General features: G+C 41.0%; 1 protein-coding gene across 3 annotated transcripts; it reads left to right on the plus strand.

Annotated features, from left to right (window-relative positions):
- cfap298 (cilia and flagella associated protein 298) lies at nt 1–17889 on the plus strand. Of its 3 annotated transcripts, none has more exons than XM_072513429.1 (8): nt 1–21; nt 1680–1820; nt 3751–3918; nt 4206–4273; nt 7165–7323; nt 7581–7712; nt 8851–8946; nt 17414–17889. In XM_072513429.1, exons 2-8 carry the CDS (start codon nt 1682–1684, stop codon nt 17525–17527), a joined length of 876 nt encoding a protein of 291 aa, XP_072369530.1. In that variant the 5' UTR covers nt 1–21; nt 1680–1681; the 3' UTR covers nt 17528–17889. The 3 variants fall into 3 exon arrangements, with proteins under 3 accessions (XP_072369530.1, XP_072369529.1, XP_072369531.1); XM_072513428.1 differs by lacking the exon at nt 1–21 and adding an exon at nt 755–916; XM_072513430.1 differs by lacking the exon at nt 1–21 and adding an exon at nt 1379–1399.
- Nucleotides 17890–18585: the final 696 nt, after the last annotated feature.

Genomic DNA, 18585 nt, shown 5'->3' on the forward strand with positions numbered 1-18585 from the left:
GGAAGCTGCAGCCGGGCGCCGGTCAGTGCTGGTCCATACAAATGTGGACCAGGCGCAACGGCACCTGGGGGTGGGGGTTACTTAGGCCATTGGATACCCCTTGGTGGCTGGCACTGCCAGGGTGGCAGCAAAAGAGTGCCCAACTTTCAGGCTGGCACTGACAAGTGTCAGGCTGAGGGTGGATGTGCCCATGAAATGGGGGGGGGGGGTTTGAAGGGTGCAGGGCAGGTACGTAGGGGCCTCTGGGAGGTGGGGGTCCTGGAAGGGAGGGGCTGCTGTAAGGGGGACTTTGGAGGTCCTGAAGAGGGGGGGGGGATCCCCAGTGAGCCCATAGTGGGATGTCCTCGCCTGGGGAAGTGTCCATGTGTGGGGGGGATGACATTGCCCATGTGTGGGGGGGAACCCACAAGGTCCCTTCGAGATGGAGAAAATGAGGTGAGGGAATAAGGTGGGGTTGCAGTAAGTGGGCATAGGCGAGGGGCTGGAGCGGAGTGGGGTTAGGGCAAAGGGCGGTGTGGAGATTGGGGCGGGGCTAGTGAGCGGGGGCGTGGCCGGAGTTCGGGCGGGGCCTAGACCGGGGGTGGGGCCGGAGTTCGGGCGGGGCCCAGACCGGGGGTGGGGGAAGTGTGCGGGGGCGGAGCCGGAATTCGGGGCGGGGCTAGTGAGCGGGTCCGAAGTTCGGGCGGGGCTTAGATCGGGGGTGGGGCTAGTGTGCCGAAGTTCGGTTGCGGGGCTGGACAGCTCATACGCATGCGCCCTAACGGCATGTGACCCGAGCACCCGCCCAACGTATGTCTGCGCATGTGCGTGAACTTTCTAGCACGTTCTTCCGGGCCGCAGCGTGTGTTGTGGCTGCGATTCTTAATAAAGGTTCCGAGAGTCGTGTCTGGGCGAATATCAAGGTTGAATCTTCGAGGTAAAGTGCCTGCGTGTCATTGCGCTGGCAGAGGGTTTATTTATTTCCAGCGGCGGCTGTTTGAGCGGGGAGTTAGTTGTCAGACGTGTTGTGGTCGCCATGGAAACTCCTGCTGTTGTTTGCCCGGCTCCCTCACACTCACTCCCTCCACTGGGCTTTCACTCCGATTGTAAGTCCCTCCCTCCCTCCAACAGCCAGGGTGAATTGATGAATGAAGCGAGTCCAACACTGCTCAGCCGCTTCAACTTTCAGAATTCCTCTCCGTGCGGTGTTTTATTAAATAGGAAGGAGGCAGCGAACACAGGGAGACCTGATATGGGATGGGGATTGGGAGACCGGTAAATTTGGATTGAGAAAGTTGAGCTCATGAGGTGGGAGGAGGAAAGACAGGAGGACATAAGCGAGTAGAGAGTTCGTTTTGGAGTTGGGCTGGAAGTCCTCATTGCAGACCATGGTACTCCAAACCAAGCAATGGCACAATAGGCATGTTTAATTTTTCAGATAAAAGCAAATCGCTGCAGATGCTGGAACCTGAAACAAAAACAGAAAATGCTGGACAATGTCAGCAGGTCTGACAGCATCTGTGGAGAGAGAAAGGAGCTAATAGCTAATGTTTCGAGTGACAGAGTCATTCAGACTCGAAACGTTAGCTCCCTTATCTCTCCACAGATGCTGTCAGATATTCGATTGTGATTTAGCTGGAATTTAGTTCTACACCATTGCCAGAGGTGAAACTGAAATACTGAATGTTGTTTTATTGTAGCTATGGTTCAGTTACACATCAAGCAAGGGAGCGAGAGCCAGTTCTTGCTTGACACGACAATGAATGCTGCAGTGGATGACCTAACCAAGCTGGTAGCTACCATTTATAATGGAAGGCTCAAGATTGACAGGATTTGTACAGGTATGTATTTGATAAGTGCTTACAAATGTAAAATTTATTGATAGAGAATACTCTTGACAGTCCAGCAGGCACCACGGTTATGTCCTGTACAGCACTATCAGCACTCACAATCTGTTTAGTATCACTTTTTAGTTTTTATGACCATGTTGTTTTTTAAAAAATGTATTTATTTTCTGAAGTTGTCCTTTCCTGATTAACAACCATGGCTTGAGTACAATTCCACATATATCAACCACTCTTTTGCATTTAATAGTCATTAAATGCATGCCATGAGTGCCAATAGACTGTTTTATCAGCCAGAGGGTGGTGAATCTGTGGAACTCTGCGGCATTCATTGTCTCAGCCTGATCCAAAGGATTTCCCAGCAGATTTAGTACAGTGAGCACTGTACAAATGGACACCTTAAAAGAGAAACACAGATAGTCCAAAACGTCTTGGATTATAACAATTATAACCTGCTGTTTGAAATTGCATGTTCTCACAGAATTTACAGTGCAGAAGGAGGCCATTCTGCCCATCGAGTCTGCACCGGCCCTTGGAAAGAGCACCCTACCTAAGCCCACTCCTCCAACCTATCCCCAAACTTCCATCCTATCCCCATAACCCCACTGTACCTTTTTGTTTGGACACTTTAGCATAGCCAGTCCACCTACCCTTGCACATCTTTGGACTGTGGGAGGAAACCGGAGCACACGGAGGAAACCCACGCAGACATGGGGAGAACGTGCAAACTCCGCACAGACAGTGACCTAAGCCGGGAATCGAACCTGGAACCGTGGCGCTGTGAAACCATTGTGCTAACCACTGTGCTACTCTCCAATTACGATCTATGGATAGCATTCAATTCACCAAGTTCACCATAAGACTTGGGAGCAGAGGTAGGCCATTTGGCCCACAGAGTCTGCTCCACTATTCAGAGAGATTATGACTGATCTGATACAATAATCCTCAACTCCACTTTCTTGCATCCCCAGACCCTTGATTCCTTCATTATCTATCTCAGCTTTGAACATCCCTAAAAATCCAACCTCCACAGCCATCTGTGGTAAAGATTACACCGATTCACTACCCACAGAGAGAAATTCCTTCTCATCTCTGTTTTATTGTCCGAGACTCTTCCCCCAAGAATTTGCACATTCTCCCGTGTTCCTCCAGGTGCTCCGGTTTCCTCCCACAGCCCAAAGATGTGCAGGTTAGGTGGATTGTAGTGTTTCCTCTGCCCTCCTAATGATCATTTGCCATCGCGGAGCTTGGAGTAGAGCACTTGTTTTGAGAGTCTTGTTGGAGTCCTGTGTCTGGTATGCGGGCACTGTGGCCCGCCCATCACAGCTGGTTGAGCGTGACCAGTGCTTCGATACTGGGGATATTGGCATGGGAGAGGATGTTCACGTCTATCCTACCAGTGGATTTGCAGGATTTTGCAGAAGCAGCATTGGTGATATCTCTCCAAGGATTTAAAGTACAGGACAAACAAGGCAGCAATGAGTAAAATAAATGACATTTGTGGAATGGAAAGCTCTTTGCCCAGCATCCACAGTCGCAGAGAACTGCTTGAACTTTTTTCTTTTTTCCCCTAAAGTAAAGTTTTGGGGATTGAATGCTTGCTTGACTCTATTTCAGGGATAGAACAGTTTTGGTGCTGCTATCAATGTTGGTAAAGAATTCTCAATTCAACAAAGGCCAAGCAATACCACACCTCATTTCACCAGTATAATCATACACTGATGAGCTGCTAATAGCATGCTACACACCAGTCAGTACTTCAAATATTAACAGCTTCACCTTGCCTGAGCACAGCATCCTTTCCTTGCTGATTGTGGGCCCTGAATCCACAAACTTCTGACCCAGTGTGAATGTTACCGTGAAGCAAAGGCTGACACATACATGATCTACAAGTTTTAAAGCTTCTTACCAATGTTTTATTTTGTAGAAATGGGTGAATTGGCAGAGCATGGCACCTTCCTTCCTATCAATATGCAAGGATTGACAGATGAGCAGATAGAGGAACTGAAACTGAAGGATGAGTGGGCAGAGAAATGCATACCAAGTGGCGGATATGAATTTAAAATGGACGAAATGGGACGGAGAAATGGACGAGGTAAGACAGCAAGGAATATTAGCACTGAATTTAGATTACAAAGTTTTCAAAAAGAGGCACAGAAGAACAAACTGAAAACAGGAAATGAGAAATGGCACAAAATATTCCTGTTTTAAATAAACGTTTTAGCTTCTAGGTCCAGAATGAACTAGAAGTGGAGAATTCTATTTCAGCAGAGCAACTTTAAGGCAGTGGAATAGAAGTAGTTTGAAGGATGATGGATTATGCGTGGCGATGTGTAATTAGTTTGAAAATGTACATGATATTCTTTCTCTTCTACATTCCAGCTCCTAATCAGTCAATAAAAGAAGTTTTAAAAAAGACAATAGAAGAAGCTAAAGCATTGATATCAAAGGTAATGTTTCAAGAAAGAAAAAAAATTGCATTAACCTAGCTGATGTAGAGAAACAGGGCAGATAATTTTGGCCCAGCAAGATTCCAAAGCAACAATGATAATCTGTTTTAGTGATGTTGTTTGTAGGCAAATTATCGACCAGAGCACCAGAAGGCCTTCCCTTCTCCAAATGGTCCATTGGAATCTTTTGCCTCCCGTTCACTCAGATCATCTGAAAGATGGCACCTTTGGTTTTAAAAATTGGAAGATAAAAAAACATGTTTCCGTTTTTTCTATTTGTCAGCTGTAGCTTGGTTGGTAGAATCTTGCAATGTAGTCACAAGGACCTGGGTTGAAGTCCCATTCTAGGGCTTGAGTATAAAAAATCAAGACTGAAACTTCAGTGCAGTACTGGAGCATTGCACTGTCAGAGATGTTTTTTTTTTATAAGGGCAATTTATCATGGCCAATCCATCTAACCTGCACATCTTTGGACTGTGGGAGGAAACCGGAGCACCCGGAGGAAACCCACGCACACACGGGGAGGATGTGCAGACTCCGCACAGACAGTGACCCAAGCCGGAATCAAACCTGAGACTCTGGAGCTGTGAAGCAATTGTGCTATCCACAATGCTACCGTGCTGCCTTCTGTCAGAGATGCTTTTGCTTCCAAGTGTTTATGACCAAACTGGTCTATCATTAATTTTAAGATGTGTTGAAGTATTGAAGGCAATAAAGCATGGAATGAGAAAAATCTTACTTGCTGTCTTAGAATCTGTCTTAGTTATTTAATCTTGTTGGATATCTTGGAAAATTGAATGCTAAACATCAGGCAAAGTTAAAGGTTAATTGTTGAACTTCTCAAATTGTGAAGCAATCGACTTTTCACATAAACAGGTTGCTTTGAAGTATTGAACAAAGAATGCATAGTTTGTCTTCTGATATTGATTATAGTGCTAATAAATTCAAGATAGTAATGAAGTCCACCACGAGTGATTAAGATCTAACTTCAGAGACTTGGAAAATAAAGATGGGTAAATAACTCGTATAGAAAGATAAGTCAATAAAGCCTGAGCTTCAAATGGATTAAGAACAGTTCTATCGGGAAGTCTTGTTTAAGGGAAATAAATTTGGAGTAAACAACTACAACTATTCTCATAAATATACTGCCTTCAAAGTATGTGAGAATAGACACATCATGGGTTCTTATCTATATGTGTACCTTTTGATGTTGAAGGGGCTGGTTTAGCTCACTGGGCTAAATCGCTGGCTTTTAAAGCAGACCAAGGCAGGCCAGCAGCACGGTTCAATTCCCGTACCAGCCTCCCCGAACAGGTGCCGGAATGTGGCGACTAGGGGCTTTTCACAGTAACTTAATTGAAGCCTACTCGTGACAATAAGCGATTTTCATTTCGTTTTCATGATGTACAAAGGAACATAGTTTTGAATAGTTCTTCAGAGTTCGAAAGGTAGCACTTGAAGCTGAAATCCACTCTCTGATCCAGGATCTGATGATCAATAAAACTTGTTATATATTAGATCATGAAGTGCCTTGCATTTGCTCAACATGTTGTGAACCACAACACAAAGGAGGTTGAGTGCTAACAAATCTCTGGGAAATTGCCACATTGTTTTCTTGACTACAAACATTTGGAATTTGTTTCTGTTCCCATTTTGTATTCCACTTTTTTCAACATTATTAACTATTTTTGCTGGGAGTTTCTTGCTATCCCGCAAGAGGGAAGTTCTTGTAATATCTATTATTGAGGTTAGTTTATTTATGCTATGTCATTTAGCTGTGTCTTTCTAATCCTAATTTAAGTAATCTTTGTTTCTGAGTTTGCTTTTAGAATATGATCCTGTCTCCAGTTATTTGAATTCTGCCTATTTTGAATTGGCAGCCTTTTTCAGTTATTTTAGTTTTGTAAAACCATATGTGCATTCCATATTGAAGCAAACATTATATTTTTTAAAAGCTGAATTATTCCATCACGTAACCTCTATGATTGATATTTCAATTATTAATTTTGAGATTATTTCTCTAAGGTTTGTTTTCATATGCTGAATAGGTACATAGAATGGAATACATCATAAGTTGGATCTTTAACAGATCTTGGTATTCCGATTTAGGATTTATTAGGCAATGCAGCAATAGGAATAAAAACAATTGTTTAAATATTAGTGGTTTAAATATTTCACAGTTTTTTTCACTTTAGCAGAACTTCTTAACCTATTTTGCTGCCATCTAATCTTTCACTGTCTACTAATTTATTTGACTATGTTAATTCTGTGAACAAATAAATTGAAAATGTGCTGAGATGACATTGGCACAATAGAGCCTGATCTGTCCTTGACTTAAGGTGTACTCACTTTCCATTAACTCATGGTTATGTAGGGTGCTGAAAGAGAAGCAATGATTGTTATTTGAGGACATGATATCTTGCTTATATTTTGGAATTGAATTGAATTGAATTTGATTTATTGTCACATGTACCAAGGTACAGTGAAAAGTATTGTTCTGTGTATAGTCCAGACATATAAATCACAGGACATACAATAGATACGCAATGTAAATACATAGACATCTGGTGAAGCATACAGAGTGTAGTACTACTCAGTAGAGAAAATGTGTGAAAAGTCCATAAGAGGGTAATTCAAGAGTCTGGTAACAGTGGAAAAGAAGCTGCTTTTGAACCTGTTAATGCATTTCTCAGACTTTTGTATCTCCTGCCAAGAGATTGGAAGAGGGAATAACCTGGGTGGGAGGGGTCTTTGATTATGCTGCCCTCTTTACCAAGGCAACAGGTGGTGTAGACAGTGCCTATGAATGGGAGGCAGGTTCGCATGATGGTAATTGTAATGGTCACTTTCAGTGCAAGATTCTTCTCAAAAAAATCTAATTGTACTTTTAGAAACAAGTTCAGGCCAGTGTATGTGTAACAACGGAGATGGTAAAGGATGCACTTGACCAATTGCGAGGGGCTGTTATGATCGTTTATCCCATGGGGCTGCCACCACATGATCCAATCAGAGCGGAGTTTGAAGAGAAAGAAGACCTTGAAGGATTACAAGTAAGTAGAAAACAACACTCGTCGCAGTGAACTTCAAAGATATAGCTGGGATTCCAGCTCATCCCAATCTATTGCTTGGTTCACTGCTGTATTTGGAGCCATGTGAGTGCTTACTGTTACATTTCTTAAAGATTCAGTAAAATAGAGGTGAGCAACTGATGAAAGGAGGATGCCACCCATATTTCTTTTACCTTGTTGCAGGTTTTAGTAGCCGAGTTCATGAAATGTTTAATTCTATGACCTTGTTATTTTTGTAGGCTGGGAAGTTGGTGATTGAGGAGTCTGAGGCTCAGCTATGGTGGGCAGGAAAAGAGTTGCAGAGAGGCAAGAAACTTTCTGACTATGTTGGCAAGAATGAAAAAACTAAAATTGTTGTAAAGATCCAAAAAGTAAGTACATGGTTAAAAAACGATGTTTGATGTATTTCCAGGCCAGTGTTTAAATGGTTAATTTTAGGATAAATTGTGAAAACTACAGTCCCTTTGAATTTAGAAGTTTGGCAGGTGATCTAATTGAGGTATTCAAAACAGAGGTCTGGTAGAGTAAATGCCGATTAAACGGTTTCCTCTGGTGGGGCATCTAAAGCAAGGTGGCCTAATCTTTAGCGGGTTAGTAGTAAAATCAGGAAACATTTTTGCACTAAAGATACCTGAAACTTTTGTTTTCATCCTCATTTAGCCCTCCAACTCCAACCGCCCCAAATTAGGGACCAGTAATGTAGTGGCTATAGCACTGGACTAGCAAAATGGAGGACTTCAGCTGAATTTCAATTATGGCAGCTCACCACCACCTTTTCAATGGGAACTAGGGATGGCCAATAAATGCTGATCTAGCCATCGATGCCCACAGCCTATAAATGATTTGTTTTTAAATGACAAGTTGTGAAATTGAGTTAAATCTAGTAATTAGTGAGCTGGCACAAGGAAAAAAGAATACCTTGAAAGACAGGATTGAAATAGAAATGCAACTATTTCACTGATGTCCTCCAGCGAAAGGATCCTGCCATGTACTTTGGCCCTATTTATGCCTCCAGTTCCACATTACGTGGAACATCTCGGATGTGGCCTATCAGTTGCAAAAACAAAACCTTTAGATAGAGGCACACCATTGCCATCTGAGGGAAACTAGGGCTTTATTCCATTTCTCCAAGGTTTCCACGGACCTTCTGGCAAAATTACACTGGACAACTGGGGAAACTCTTGTTAAGTCCAACACTTCATGTTGATTCAACATTAGGGTGCGAGGAACAGATTAATTAGAACCAACAACTTCCCCTGATAACTGAACTAGCTAAGGCAGTGAGCAACAAAGCCAGAGAAGATTGAAAGTACATTACCTCTTCTATGCTGATCTCAGCAGAGGGTGGCATTAAAGGCACTAGTCGTGTCTTTAACATTCTTAGGAAACTAAAAAGATTAGCACAAGTTCCTACTCTTGAAAACCATCCAGGCAATTCTTTTATTGCTAGTATGGTTGTAAATTTTGTACATGAATGCAGTTAACACTTGTGATTTGGTTTATTCACAGCGAGGTCAAGGAGCTCCAGCTAGAGAGCCAGTTATCAGTGAGGATGAACAGAAGCAAATGATGATGCATTATTACAGACGACAAGAGCAACTCAAGGTACAGAAATTATTTTATTTATAAAAAGATATCCTTTGTCTAATAAGAAAATTTATATTCAACTCTGACATGGTTGGATAATAAGAATTCAGAAGTCATTAAATTGCATGCTAAAGTACATAAAACACTTTGATCCCAACTTCAAAACTTTATTTAACATCAAATAATGTCCAATTCTTCTCATGGAAAAAGAAATTCAAATGGGAGAAATGCCTCCAAACAGCTAACACGTTGTGCTGTGTCAGATGATCATCTGATTGGAAAAATTAATTCCTAATGTTTTGATGACAATAATTGTTCTTAACTGGCCTTGGATACAATATTGTTTGCTTTATGATTTTGATTTGTTGAAGAACCATGGACATCTCTCTATTATAGAGAGTTATTTGTTTAATAGTGTTATGGGCCAGGGTTTAGAGAACACCAAAGTATATCATGGAGTTCACTTGACCTACAACATTTAATAGATTTTGGTTATGAGGAGCACAAGGGCCCACTTTCCAGATGTGATGCAACAGAGATCTTAAGTATTTTTAAACAAACAATGTTTATTCTATGAATCCAGTTAACGTTTTATAAACACACAGTAAACATCTTATCAACTACCAACACATATATCCCCCCTCCCTCAAGATACAGTACTCTATCGGTAACCCTTAGTAACTTTCCTAACAACATCCATAAGCCAAACACCCCTTTTTCGTACAAAAACAGTAGGTTTGCATTCCTTACAGAAACAGATATTACTTTGAAATTATCAAATGATCTGGAGACATTCTTTAGCATGCAGAGAGGGAGACCAAAATACACCTCCTTAGTTTGAATGCAGCTCCCAACTGAAAACCGAAAGTAAAACTCAGAGCCACAATCAGCTTCCAGCTCAAAACAAAAGTAAAAAGCAGAGCCAGAGCCCAGCTCCATCCACACAATGACATCACTGCAGCCACTTGAGAAGATGTTGAAATTGAGTTCTTTCTGCCCTCAGTCTGGTCTCAGTCAAAGGCTGAGTCGGATTCATAGGTATTCATTTATTTTATTTCAACCAGCTTGCAAGCCTCACTCATCCTGACAAAGACCAGAGACCACAGCCTCCGACCTCTCCAGAGTGAGTGAACAAAGAGAGACAAAGCATGTGTTCTCATATACATTCATGTCGCATCAAGTTTCACATACACCCGACCAAATAAGGTAATGGTAACGAATGCAGGATTCTCATAGGTCTTTCTCACACATTCCTTAACCTGGCCATATAACCTGATCTTCACAATTACTGATCCTGATAGGCCCACTATACATTCCTCACCCCTGGGGCCCCTTTCTCCCAGCATCCTTTGCACAAAGAAGCAGTCCTAATGACTACCCATCCCCCTCCTGGCCATGCTTTGCCCAGCCCCTTTGTTCATTCCCTGCAACCCGGATTAATGCCTATAAATGCTCTATCCTAATCTTCTGCTTTCCTATATTAGGGTATACCTCTACTGGTCATCCCAGTCTAATGCCCTTTTCTTTAGTTCAATTCCTCAAAGACAAACATTTCTCAAAGTGACATTCCCTTGATACCTCCTCCCGCCCCACCCCCCCCCCCCAAGAAAAAAAATACCATCAACTTTAAGATGGTTTAATTCTTCATCGTTTCACTTTCTTTGAAGCTAAATTGACAATAAATATACCTTTTTGTAAACAAAAACAAAACATGCAAACATTTATAATAGCGTAGTTCGTTTTTGTTCTTCTTCCTGCAACTGGAATCCCTCTTGATTGACAGTCTCTTTGGACAAGAAGGTCTCTGCACAATCCATCCATTCCTTTACGCCTCTGCATTTCTCTTTAAGGTCAGATACTTTAGTTCAATCCGATCACAGAGCCCCTTGTAATTCTCCAACACAGGACCAGTGGTTAACACAGCCTTCAGGCCGTCAAATGCCTGCTGTCCACTGAAATTTGCTATGCTTCTTTAGCGAGTCCGTCAGTGGAGCGATCACACTGCTAAATGCGGCAGAAATTTCCGGTAAAATGCACTCATGCCAAGAAATCGCATTATTTCCCTTTCTGTCGAGGGTATTGGAAACTCCCCAATAACTTTTGTTTTCACATCCCGTGGGACCATTCAACCCTGTCCAATTGTATGGCCAAGGAAAGTGACTTGGGCTTTTCCAAATTCACTTTTGGCTAGGTTTACCACCAAACCCGCCTCCTGAAGTCGATCGAATAACTCCCATGAGATGCTTTAAATGTTCTTTCCATGTCTGACTGAAAATTACCAGATCGTCGTATGCCACACAATTGGTTAATCCTGAAACAACTTTGTTAGTTAACCGTTGAAATGTGGCTGGGGCGTTTTTCATGCCAAATGGCCTAACTTTGAATTGGTATATACCATCTGGAGTCTCAAAAGCTTAAATCTCTTTTACCCTTTTGGATAAAGGTACCTGCCAGTAACCTTTAAGTATATCCAATTTGGAAATAAAAGCTGATTATCCCATCTTCTCAATGCAATCCTCCAAACGTGGGATAGGATAAGAGTCCGTTCTTGTAACTGCATTAACATTTCTATAGTCCACTTACAACCGTTGGGTACCGTCCGGTTTCGGTACCATCACTATGGGTGAGCTCCGTTGGCTGTAACTCACTTCAATTATGCCATTTTTAAGCATACTTTCAATTTCTTTGTTAATCTGTGCCAATTTTAAAGGGTTAAGTCTATATGGATGTTGTTTAATTGGAACCGCATTTCCCACATCGATATCATGTATAGCCATTTTAGTACTTCCCAACTTAGCTCCACAAACTTGCCCATGTGATATCAATAACTCTTTCAGGTCAGTTTGTTTTTCCTCTGGAAGGTAAATTTATCCCACTTTTTAAGAACATCCTCGTTTTCCAATTTAATTTGAGGGATGTCAAACTCAAAGTCATCTGGATTTGGTTCTTCACTTTGAGTTAGAATTATTAAAACCTTCTCCTTTTGCTCTCCTTCCCTTTCAAAATACCCTTTAACTATATTCACATGACACACTCGGTGAGTTTTCCTTCTATCCGGCGCTCTTACCACATAATTCGCCTCACTTAATTTCCTTTCAATCTGATAAGGTCCACAAAACCTTGCTTTTAAAGGTTCACCTACCTCTGGTAACAATTCTAAAACTTTATCTCCACTGGCAAAATTATGAACTTTTGCTTTCTTGTCCGCTACCCATTTCATCACTTGTTGTGCAACTTTTAAATGTTGTCTTGCCAATTCCTCTGGTCTATTTAATCGTTCCCTAAAATTTGACATGTAATCCAATAATGTAATTTCTGATTTCTCACTCACCAATTTTTCCTTAATCAATTTAAGTGGTCCTCTTACCTCATGACCAAAAATTAGTTCAAAAGGACTAAATGCGGTTGACTCATTAGGTGCATCCCGAATTGCAAACAGTACGAATGGAATTCCTTTATCCCAATCCTCTGGATAATCTTGACAATAAGTCCTCAATATTGTCTTTAATGTCTGATGCCACCTTTCTAATGCTCCCTGCGATTCTGGATGATATGCAGTTGATTTAAATTGTTTTATTCCTAAACTATCCATAACTTCTTTGAATAACCTCGAGATAAAATTTGATCCTTGATCCGATTGTATTTTTGTGGGTAGTCCATATCTAGTAAAGAATTGAAGTAACTCCTCCACAATCTTTCTAGCTGTAAAATTGCGTACTGGAATAGCCTCTGGAAACCTAGCAGACACATCCATTATAGTCAAAAGATATTGAGTCCCACTTTTTGTTTTAGGAAGCGGTCCTACGCAATCAATTAAGACCCTTGTAAAAGGTTCCTCAAATGCTGGAATGGGTATTAAGGGCACTGGTTTTATCACTGCTTGAGGTTTCCCTGTCACTTGACATGGGTGACATGAACGACAAAATTTAACTACATCTTTATGTAGTCCAGGCCAATAAAAATGTCTTTGTATTTTAGCTTGAGTTTTCCTGACTCCCAAATGACCTCCCACTGGTATCTCATGTGCTACTCGCAACACCCTACCGGCAATACCACTTGATGAACTTCTGCCCACTTTTCTTCCGCCTGCATATGTAAAGTTCTCCATTTTCTCATCAAGATATCACTTTTACGGTAATAACATTCTGGTCTACACTCTGATTCCTCTTCCGTGTGTACTTTCTGATGCATCAGTTTTATTTCTAAATCTTTCTGTTGTAACTCAGCCAATTTTCCCGAACTAAAAATATCCGCCTCATCCTCCACCTGTTCTTGTTCTTTTCCAACCATCTGATCAAAAATTGTTTCTGATAATTGCACTTCAACTTCATCTTCATTCTTTGATTTCTCCTCTTGTCTTAACCTGTGACTTTGCGACCTTGTTACTCCAGGATATTCGTCCTTCAACACTTCAGTTGTCTGATTTTCCACTGGTTTATCAACCACAGTAGGCATCACTCCCAACTGCGATCCAGCTATATCATTACCCAAGATAAACTGTATTCCTGGACAAGATAGTTTCTCTCTTACTCCTACTACCACTTCACCACTCTTCACTAGACTTCCCAACCTTACCTTACATAATGAACACTACTCTTCTCACCCTGAATTCCACATCTTCCTACCTTTTCTGGCAATATTCCTCCCAAACTACATAACTCCTCATCTCTTACCATCAAAGATTGACTAGCCCCCGTATCTCTTAAAATTGTGACTTTTTTTACCCACTCCTCCTGGTGCACATGAGTAAACTTTACCCACACAAGTAAATTCTTTAAAGAGATCTGGCAACTTCTTATCAATCACCTCTTGATCAGGCAGTACAATCTTTTCCACCTCCTTCGCTTCACTTCGGCTTTCCTTTACCTCTCCAACAAACCCCACTGACTTAGCTTGTTTTACCACATCAGCCTTCCCAGTGCTTTTCTTCAACCACCAACACTGTGACTTTACATGGCCTAGCTTATTACAGTGAAAACATTTGAAACTTTTCATTTCTCTTCCAACCTCCTCGATTTCTTTTTTAAGCTGAGGTACACTCTCCTTATTATCTCCCATCAGATTTCCTTTACCTCTACCACTTGAGTATTTCTCTTTTCCCTAGTTTCTATCCCTCACAGGCTGAAACTGATGTCGGAAACAAAACTTTGATTATTGAACTAATCCATAATCATCTGCCATTTCAGCTGCTCACCTCACAGTTTTAACCCTCTGCTCTTCCACATGAGTTCTCATTACATCAGGAATTGAATTTTTCTCTGAGAGCTTCATACGTTTGGTCTATTTTCAAAGCCCTTATCCACCTATTAAAATTACTCTGTTTGATCCTTTCAAACTCCATGTATGTTTGACCAGGTTCTTTCCTTAAATTTCTAAACATTTGTCTGTAGGCTTCAGGCACTAGTTCATATGCACCTAAGATGGATTTTTTTCACCTCCTCATACGTCCCAGATACCTCCCCTGATAGTGAAGAGAACACTTCACTAGCCCTATCTACCAGCTTTGTTTAAATCAGCAATACCCACATTTCCTGTGGCCATTTCATTTGTTTAGCTACCTTCTCAGTTGAAATGAAAAAGGCTTCTACCTCCTTCTCGTCACACCTTGGCAATGCTTGGACATATTTAAATAGATCCCCAACAAGCCTTCGACTATGACGCTCTTTCTCTTTATCCTCATCACTATCCTCAAACTGTACGTTTCCCTTTACATCCACCAATTTTAACTGACTCGTGTTTCATGGCCATTTTCTGAAGGTCAAACTCTTTTTCCCTTTCCTCTCTCACTTTTTCTTTTTCCCTGATCTGTTCCTCCCTTTGGCTTGTTGTTCAACTAGGGCTATTCTTTCCTTTTCCCTCATTTCGTATTCAAGCTGCTTTAATTCTTTTTCATGTTCAAGTTGCTTAATCTGTAACTGAATTTTTGCCATTTCTAATGTATCTCAGGCAATTTTAAATGCTCAGCTACCACCTTTTCTTTTCGTATGCTGTCAGACAACATTAGCTGCAATGTTTTTGTCAAATCTAAAAGCCTTTTTTTTAGTCTCTGTTCGTAAGGCACTGCGTGTGATCTTCTCCACCCCCAAAAACTTCCGAGCCTCTGAAAGAGCCATTGTCCACAACACACTCCCTACTTAAACTGGAATACCACACCTGAAAAGTAAACACAAATATGCTCACCCCTCACTGTCTTTAAGTTCACTAAGCTAACCCAATCACGAAAGATAGACTTTTACCCCACGAGCACCCAATTTGTAATGGGCCAGGGTTTCGAGAACACCAAAGTATATCATGGAGTTCACCTGACCTACAACTGTTAATAGATTTTGGTTATGAAGAGCACCAGGGCCCCCTTTCCAGATGTGATGCAACAGAGATCTTAAGTATTTTTAAACAAAACAATGTTTATTCTATGAATCCAGTTAACGTTTTCATAAACACACAGTAAACATCTTGTCAACTACCAACACAAATGCCCCCCCCCCCTCAAGATACAGTACTCTATCGGTAACCCTTAGTAACTTTCCTAACAACATCCATAAGCCAAACACCCCTTTTTCGTACAAAAACAATAGGTTTGCATTCCTTACAGAAACAGATATTACTTTGAAATTATCAAGTGATCTGGAGGCATTCTTTAGCATGCAGAGAGGGAGACCAAAATACACCTCCTTGGTCTGAATGCAGCTTCCCTAACTGAAAACTGAAAGTAAAACTCAGAGCCACAAACAGCTTCCAGCTCAAAACGAAAGTGAAAAGCAGAGCCTGCGTCCAGCTCCACCCACACAATGACATCACTGCAGCCACTTGAGAAGACAAACCATTCTTAACGTGACATTCCCATGACAATAGCCTGAGGGGAACCACTCCGCATCAAATATGGGGTACGGCAAGAATGCAGGCCTCTAAGAACTACCACAGCCGGTACAGAGATTTGAACCATGCTGACTGTTTTTCTACACCACACTATAGCCATCTAGCCAATTGAGTAGACAGACTTGCGAAGTTCCAACAGTTTAATGTAGAAATTTAAAGCAAATTTATTTGGCTTTCAGGGATTTATGGTTCTTGGATCCCAGGACAGAACCAGGATTTACGATGCATTATAAATAGAGATTTTTGATTGAAGTATGTTTTGACGTCATTGCTATTACATAAACAGGACAGTCTGAAATCATTTAATCACTCCATCAATCTTATTGGCCTAATGTATTAGAACTTAAGAACTAGGAGTAGGAGTAGGCAATTCAGACCCTCAAGCTTGCTCCACCGTCCAGTATGATCATGGCTGATCTGATCTGATCTCAATCTCAACTCCACTTTCCTGCCTATTCTCCATAACCCTTCAACCCATTGCTAATTAAAAATCTTTCTCCTCAAACTTACTCATGTCTCGGCATTGGCATGTTGGCACATTGGTTAGCACAGCTCCCTCACCGTGTCAAGGACCGGGGTTCAATTCTGGCCTTGGCTGACTGCCTGTGTAGAGTTTGCACTTTCTCCCCATGTCTGCATGGGTTTCCTCCGGGTGCTCCCGTTTCCTCCCACAGTCCAAAGATGTGCAGATTGGGTGGATTGGCCATGATATATTGCCCCCTGTTGTCCAAAGATGTGCAGGTTAGATAGAGTTGTGAGGATAGGGTGTGGCAGTGTCCTTGGTGGGTGCTCTTTCAGGGGATCAGTGCAAACTCAATGGGCTGAATGGCCTCTTTCTGCACTGTAGGGATTCTATTATTGTATCCACTGCACTCTGGGGTAGTGACCATAACAATCAAGATGTTGAAGGCTTCTGTTCTCTATTTGTGCTGAGTTAGCTCAAGTTGTCCAAAGCAGTAGATGGGGCATCATATTCACTTTTATTGTCTCAGATTGTGGAGGAGAAAAATGTTATATGTCATGCTTCCAGTTATTATGTAGCAATTCGTATTGAAAAATGCATTATGAATATTGATGTGACAGTAGATTTGGGTGTATCTGCTATCCTTCCATGGTAACTAGTCAGAAGGCGCGTGCTGTCTAGGATCACATGAAGATTAATCATCCTGATAAAGAACTAGAGCCTGGCTGCCACACTGAGCTGTATCAGGTAAAGGCTGACATTTCTCTCTCATTGCCATTATCCAAGCAAATTCAGTGTAGAGATTCCATGCACATTTCCGAAATGGTTAAGCATTTGGACAAATACAATCAACAAATCAAAATAAATCCATGTAAGAATCTCAGTTAAAAAATTTTACTATTTTGAAGGAAATAATTTTCTGTTAAACCTTAACTGTATTTCATTTATATAAAAAATGGTAAAATTCTAGACATGTATTTCCAGCTAACAGGAAAATCTCCTGCATTTTCAAGCAAGTATTTTGAAAATCATTTTCTATTGGTTAGAAACACATGTTTAAGATTTTATTTGTACTGGAAATTTGCATTTGGGGAAAAAATGCCAACTTTTTCTATGATGGCTATAAGTGTTTTTTTCCTTCTGCAGAAACTTAATGAAAATGACGACGAATCATATCTTGACTCAGATTGGTCGGATAGGTATGCCCTGAAAAGACAGTTTCAGGGTGTAAAAGACATCAAGTGGGGTCCTAGGAAATAGTGACAATCAACTCCTGTGGCACATGCCCCTTTTTGCCTTTCCAGCCCCAACGTTGCACAGGGACACTAGGTTTTATATAAAGTACTTGGGTGTTTTGTTACATTGGGCAATCACTGATTCAAGTCCATGAAAAATTCCTCTGCTTTATGATTTAAGCCTTGTTCTTATGTCAATTGTTCAACTCCTGTATCAAATAAAAAGCTTTGGATAACCTGTAGATTTTCAGTGGAATGCTACCGTTGATATTGGTGAACCATATATGACAATAGGAGTTCTATAGCCCAGTTTTACATGTTCTTTTTAGAATTCTGAAAACCATCTGTATTCATGTTAAATAAATATTTATTTTCAAATTTATACAATGTTTATGTTGCCTCATTTTCTGCAAGGTTCTTCACCAGATTTTGAGTTGTAAGAAATGTACAATAAGGCATCTTAAACATGTAGGAAAAGCCATTGACCCAGATTTTACTCTGAAAATAACAAGGAGGCCTACAGTGTGCACTATTATGTAGTAAATTGTATCGCAATTTCCAAATTATGCACGCCTGCAGCTAAAAGTGGAAATTCAGAAATTACAGTGCAAATTTCCCTGCTACTCCACGGGGTATAAGGCTGCATTACAACTGCACCTTGATGATGAATTTCACTTACCCACTAAACATACAGAAAACATTAATGCTGATGCATTCAGGTGCAAGTAAATTTTTAACTGCGATCAATCAAAATTGCTGCCAAAAAACTCTCTGGCCCTGAAAATGTACTTTTACAAGGGCAGAGTCCAATTCCTTCAGAATTCAATTAGTGTTGGAGATTTATTTTACTTTTTCAGTCACTTTTATCTTTTGCTCTTAATCCCAATCTTTATTTCACTTTTACGCTTGATTTAAATCTAATTTTCAATTCCTGCCTTATGTTTCCTGGTTTAGACTCTATGGGTGGAATTTCCCCCCAAAATGGCAAAGTTCTGACTGACACCGCGTGTTGGCCAAGTTTTCTCTCCAGATCTTCGGACACTTTGTCCAACAAAAAAAAAAGCAGGGTGGTGCTGTCTCTCT

This window comes from Scyliorhinus torazame, chromosome 8, assembly GCF_047496885.1.
Source record: "Scyliorhinus torazame isolate Kashiwa2021f chromosome 8, sScyTor2.1, whole genome shotgun sequence".
NCBI lineage: Eukaryota > Metazoa > Chordata > Chondrichthyes > Carcharhiniformes > Scyliorhinidae > Scyliorhinus > Scyliorhinus torazame.

What these genes read in the sequence shown, in the direction of transcription:
- cfap298 (XM_072513428.1), top strand. Translation starts at nt 802, where the DNA reads ATGTGCGTGAACTTTCTAGCACGTTCTTCCGGGCCGCAGCGTGTGTTG. An exon ending in AAGACCTTGAAGGATTACAA is followed by an intron (nt 7,324 to 7,580) that starts GTAAGTAGAAAA and finishes TTATTTTTGTAG; the next exon opens with GCTGGGAAGTTGGTGATTGA. An exon ending in TTGTTGTAAAGATCCAAAAA is followed by an intron (nt 7,713 to 8,850) that starts GTAAGTACATGG and finishes GTTTATTCACAG; the next exon opens with CGAGGTCAAGGAGCTCCAGC.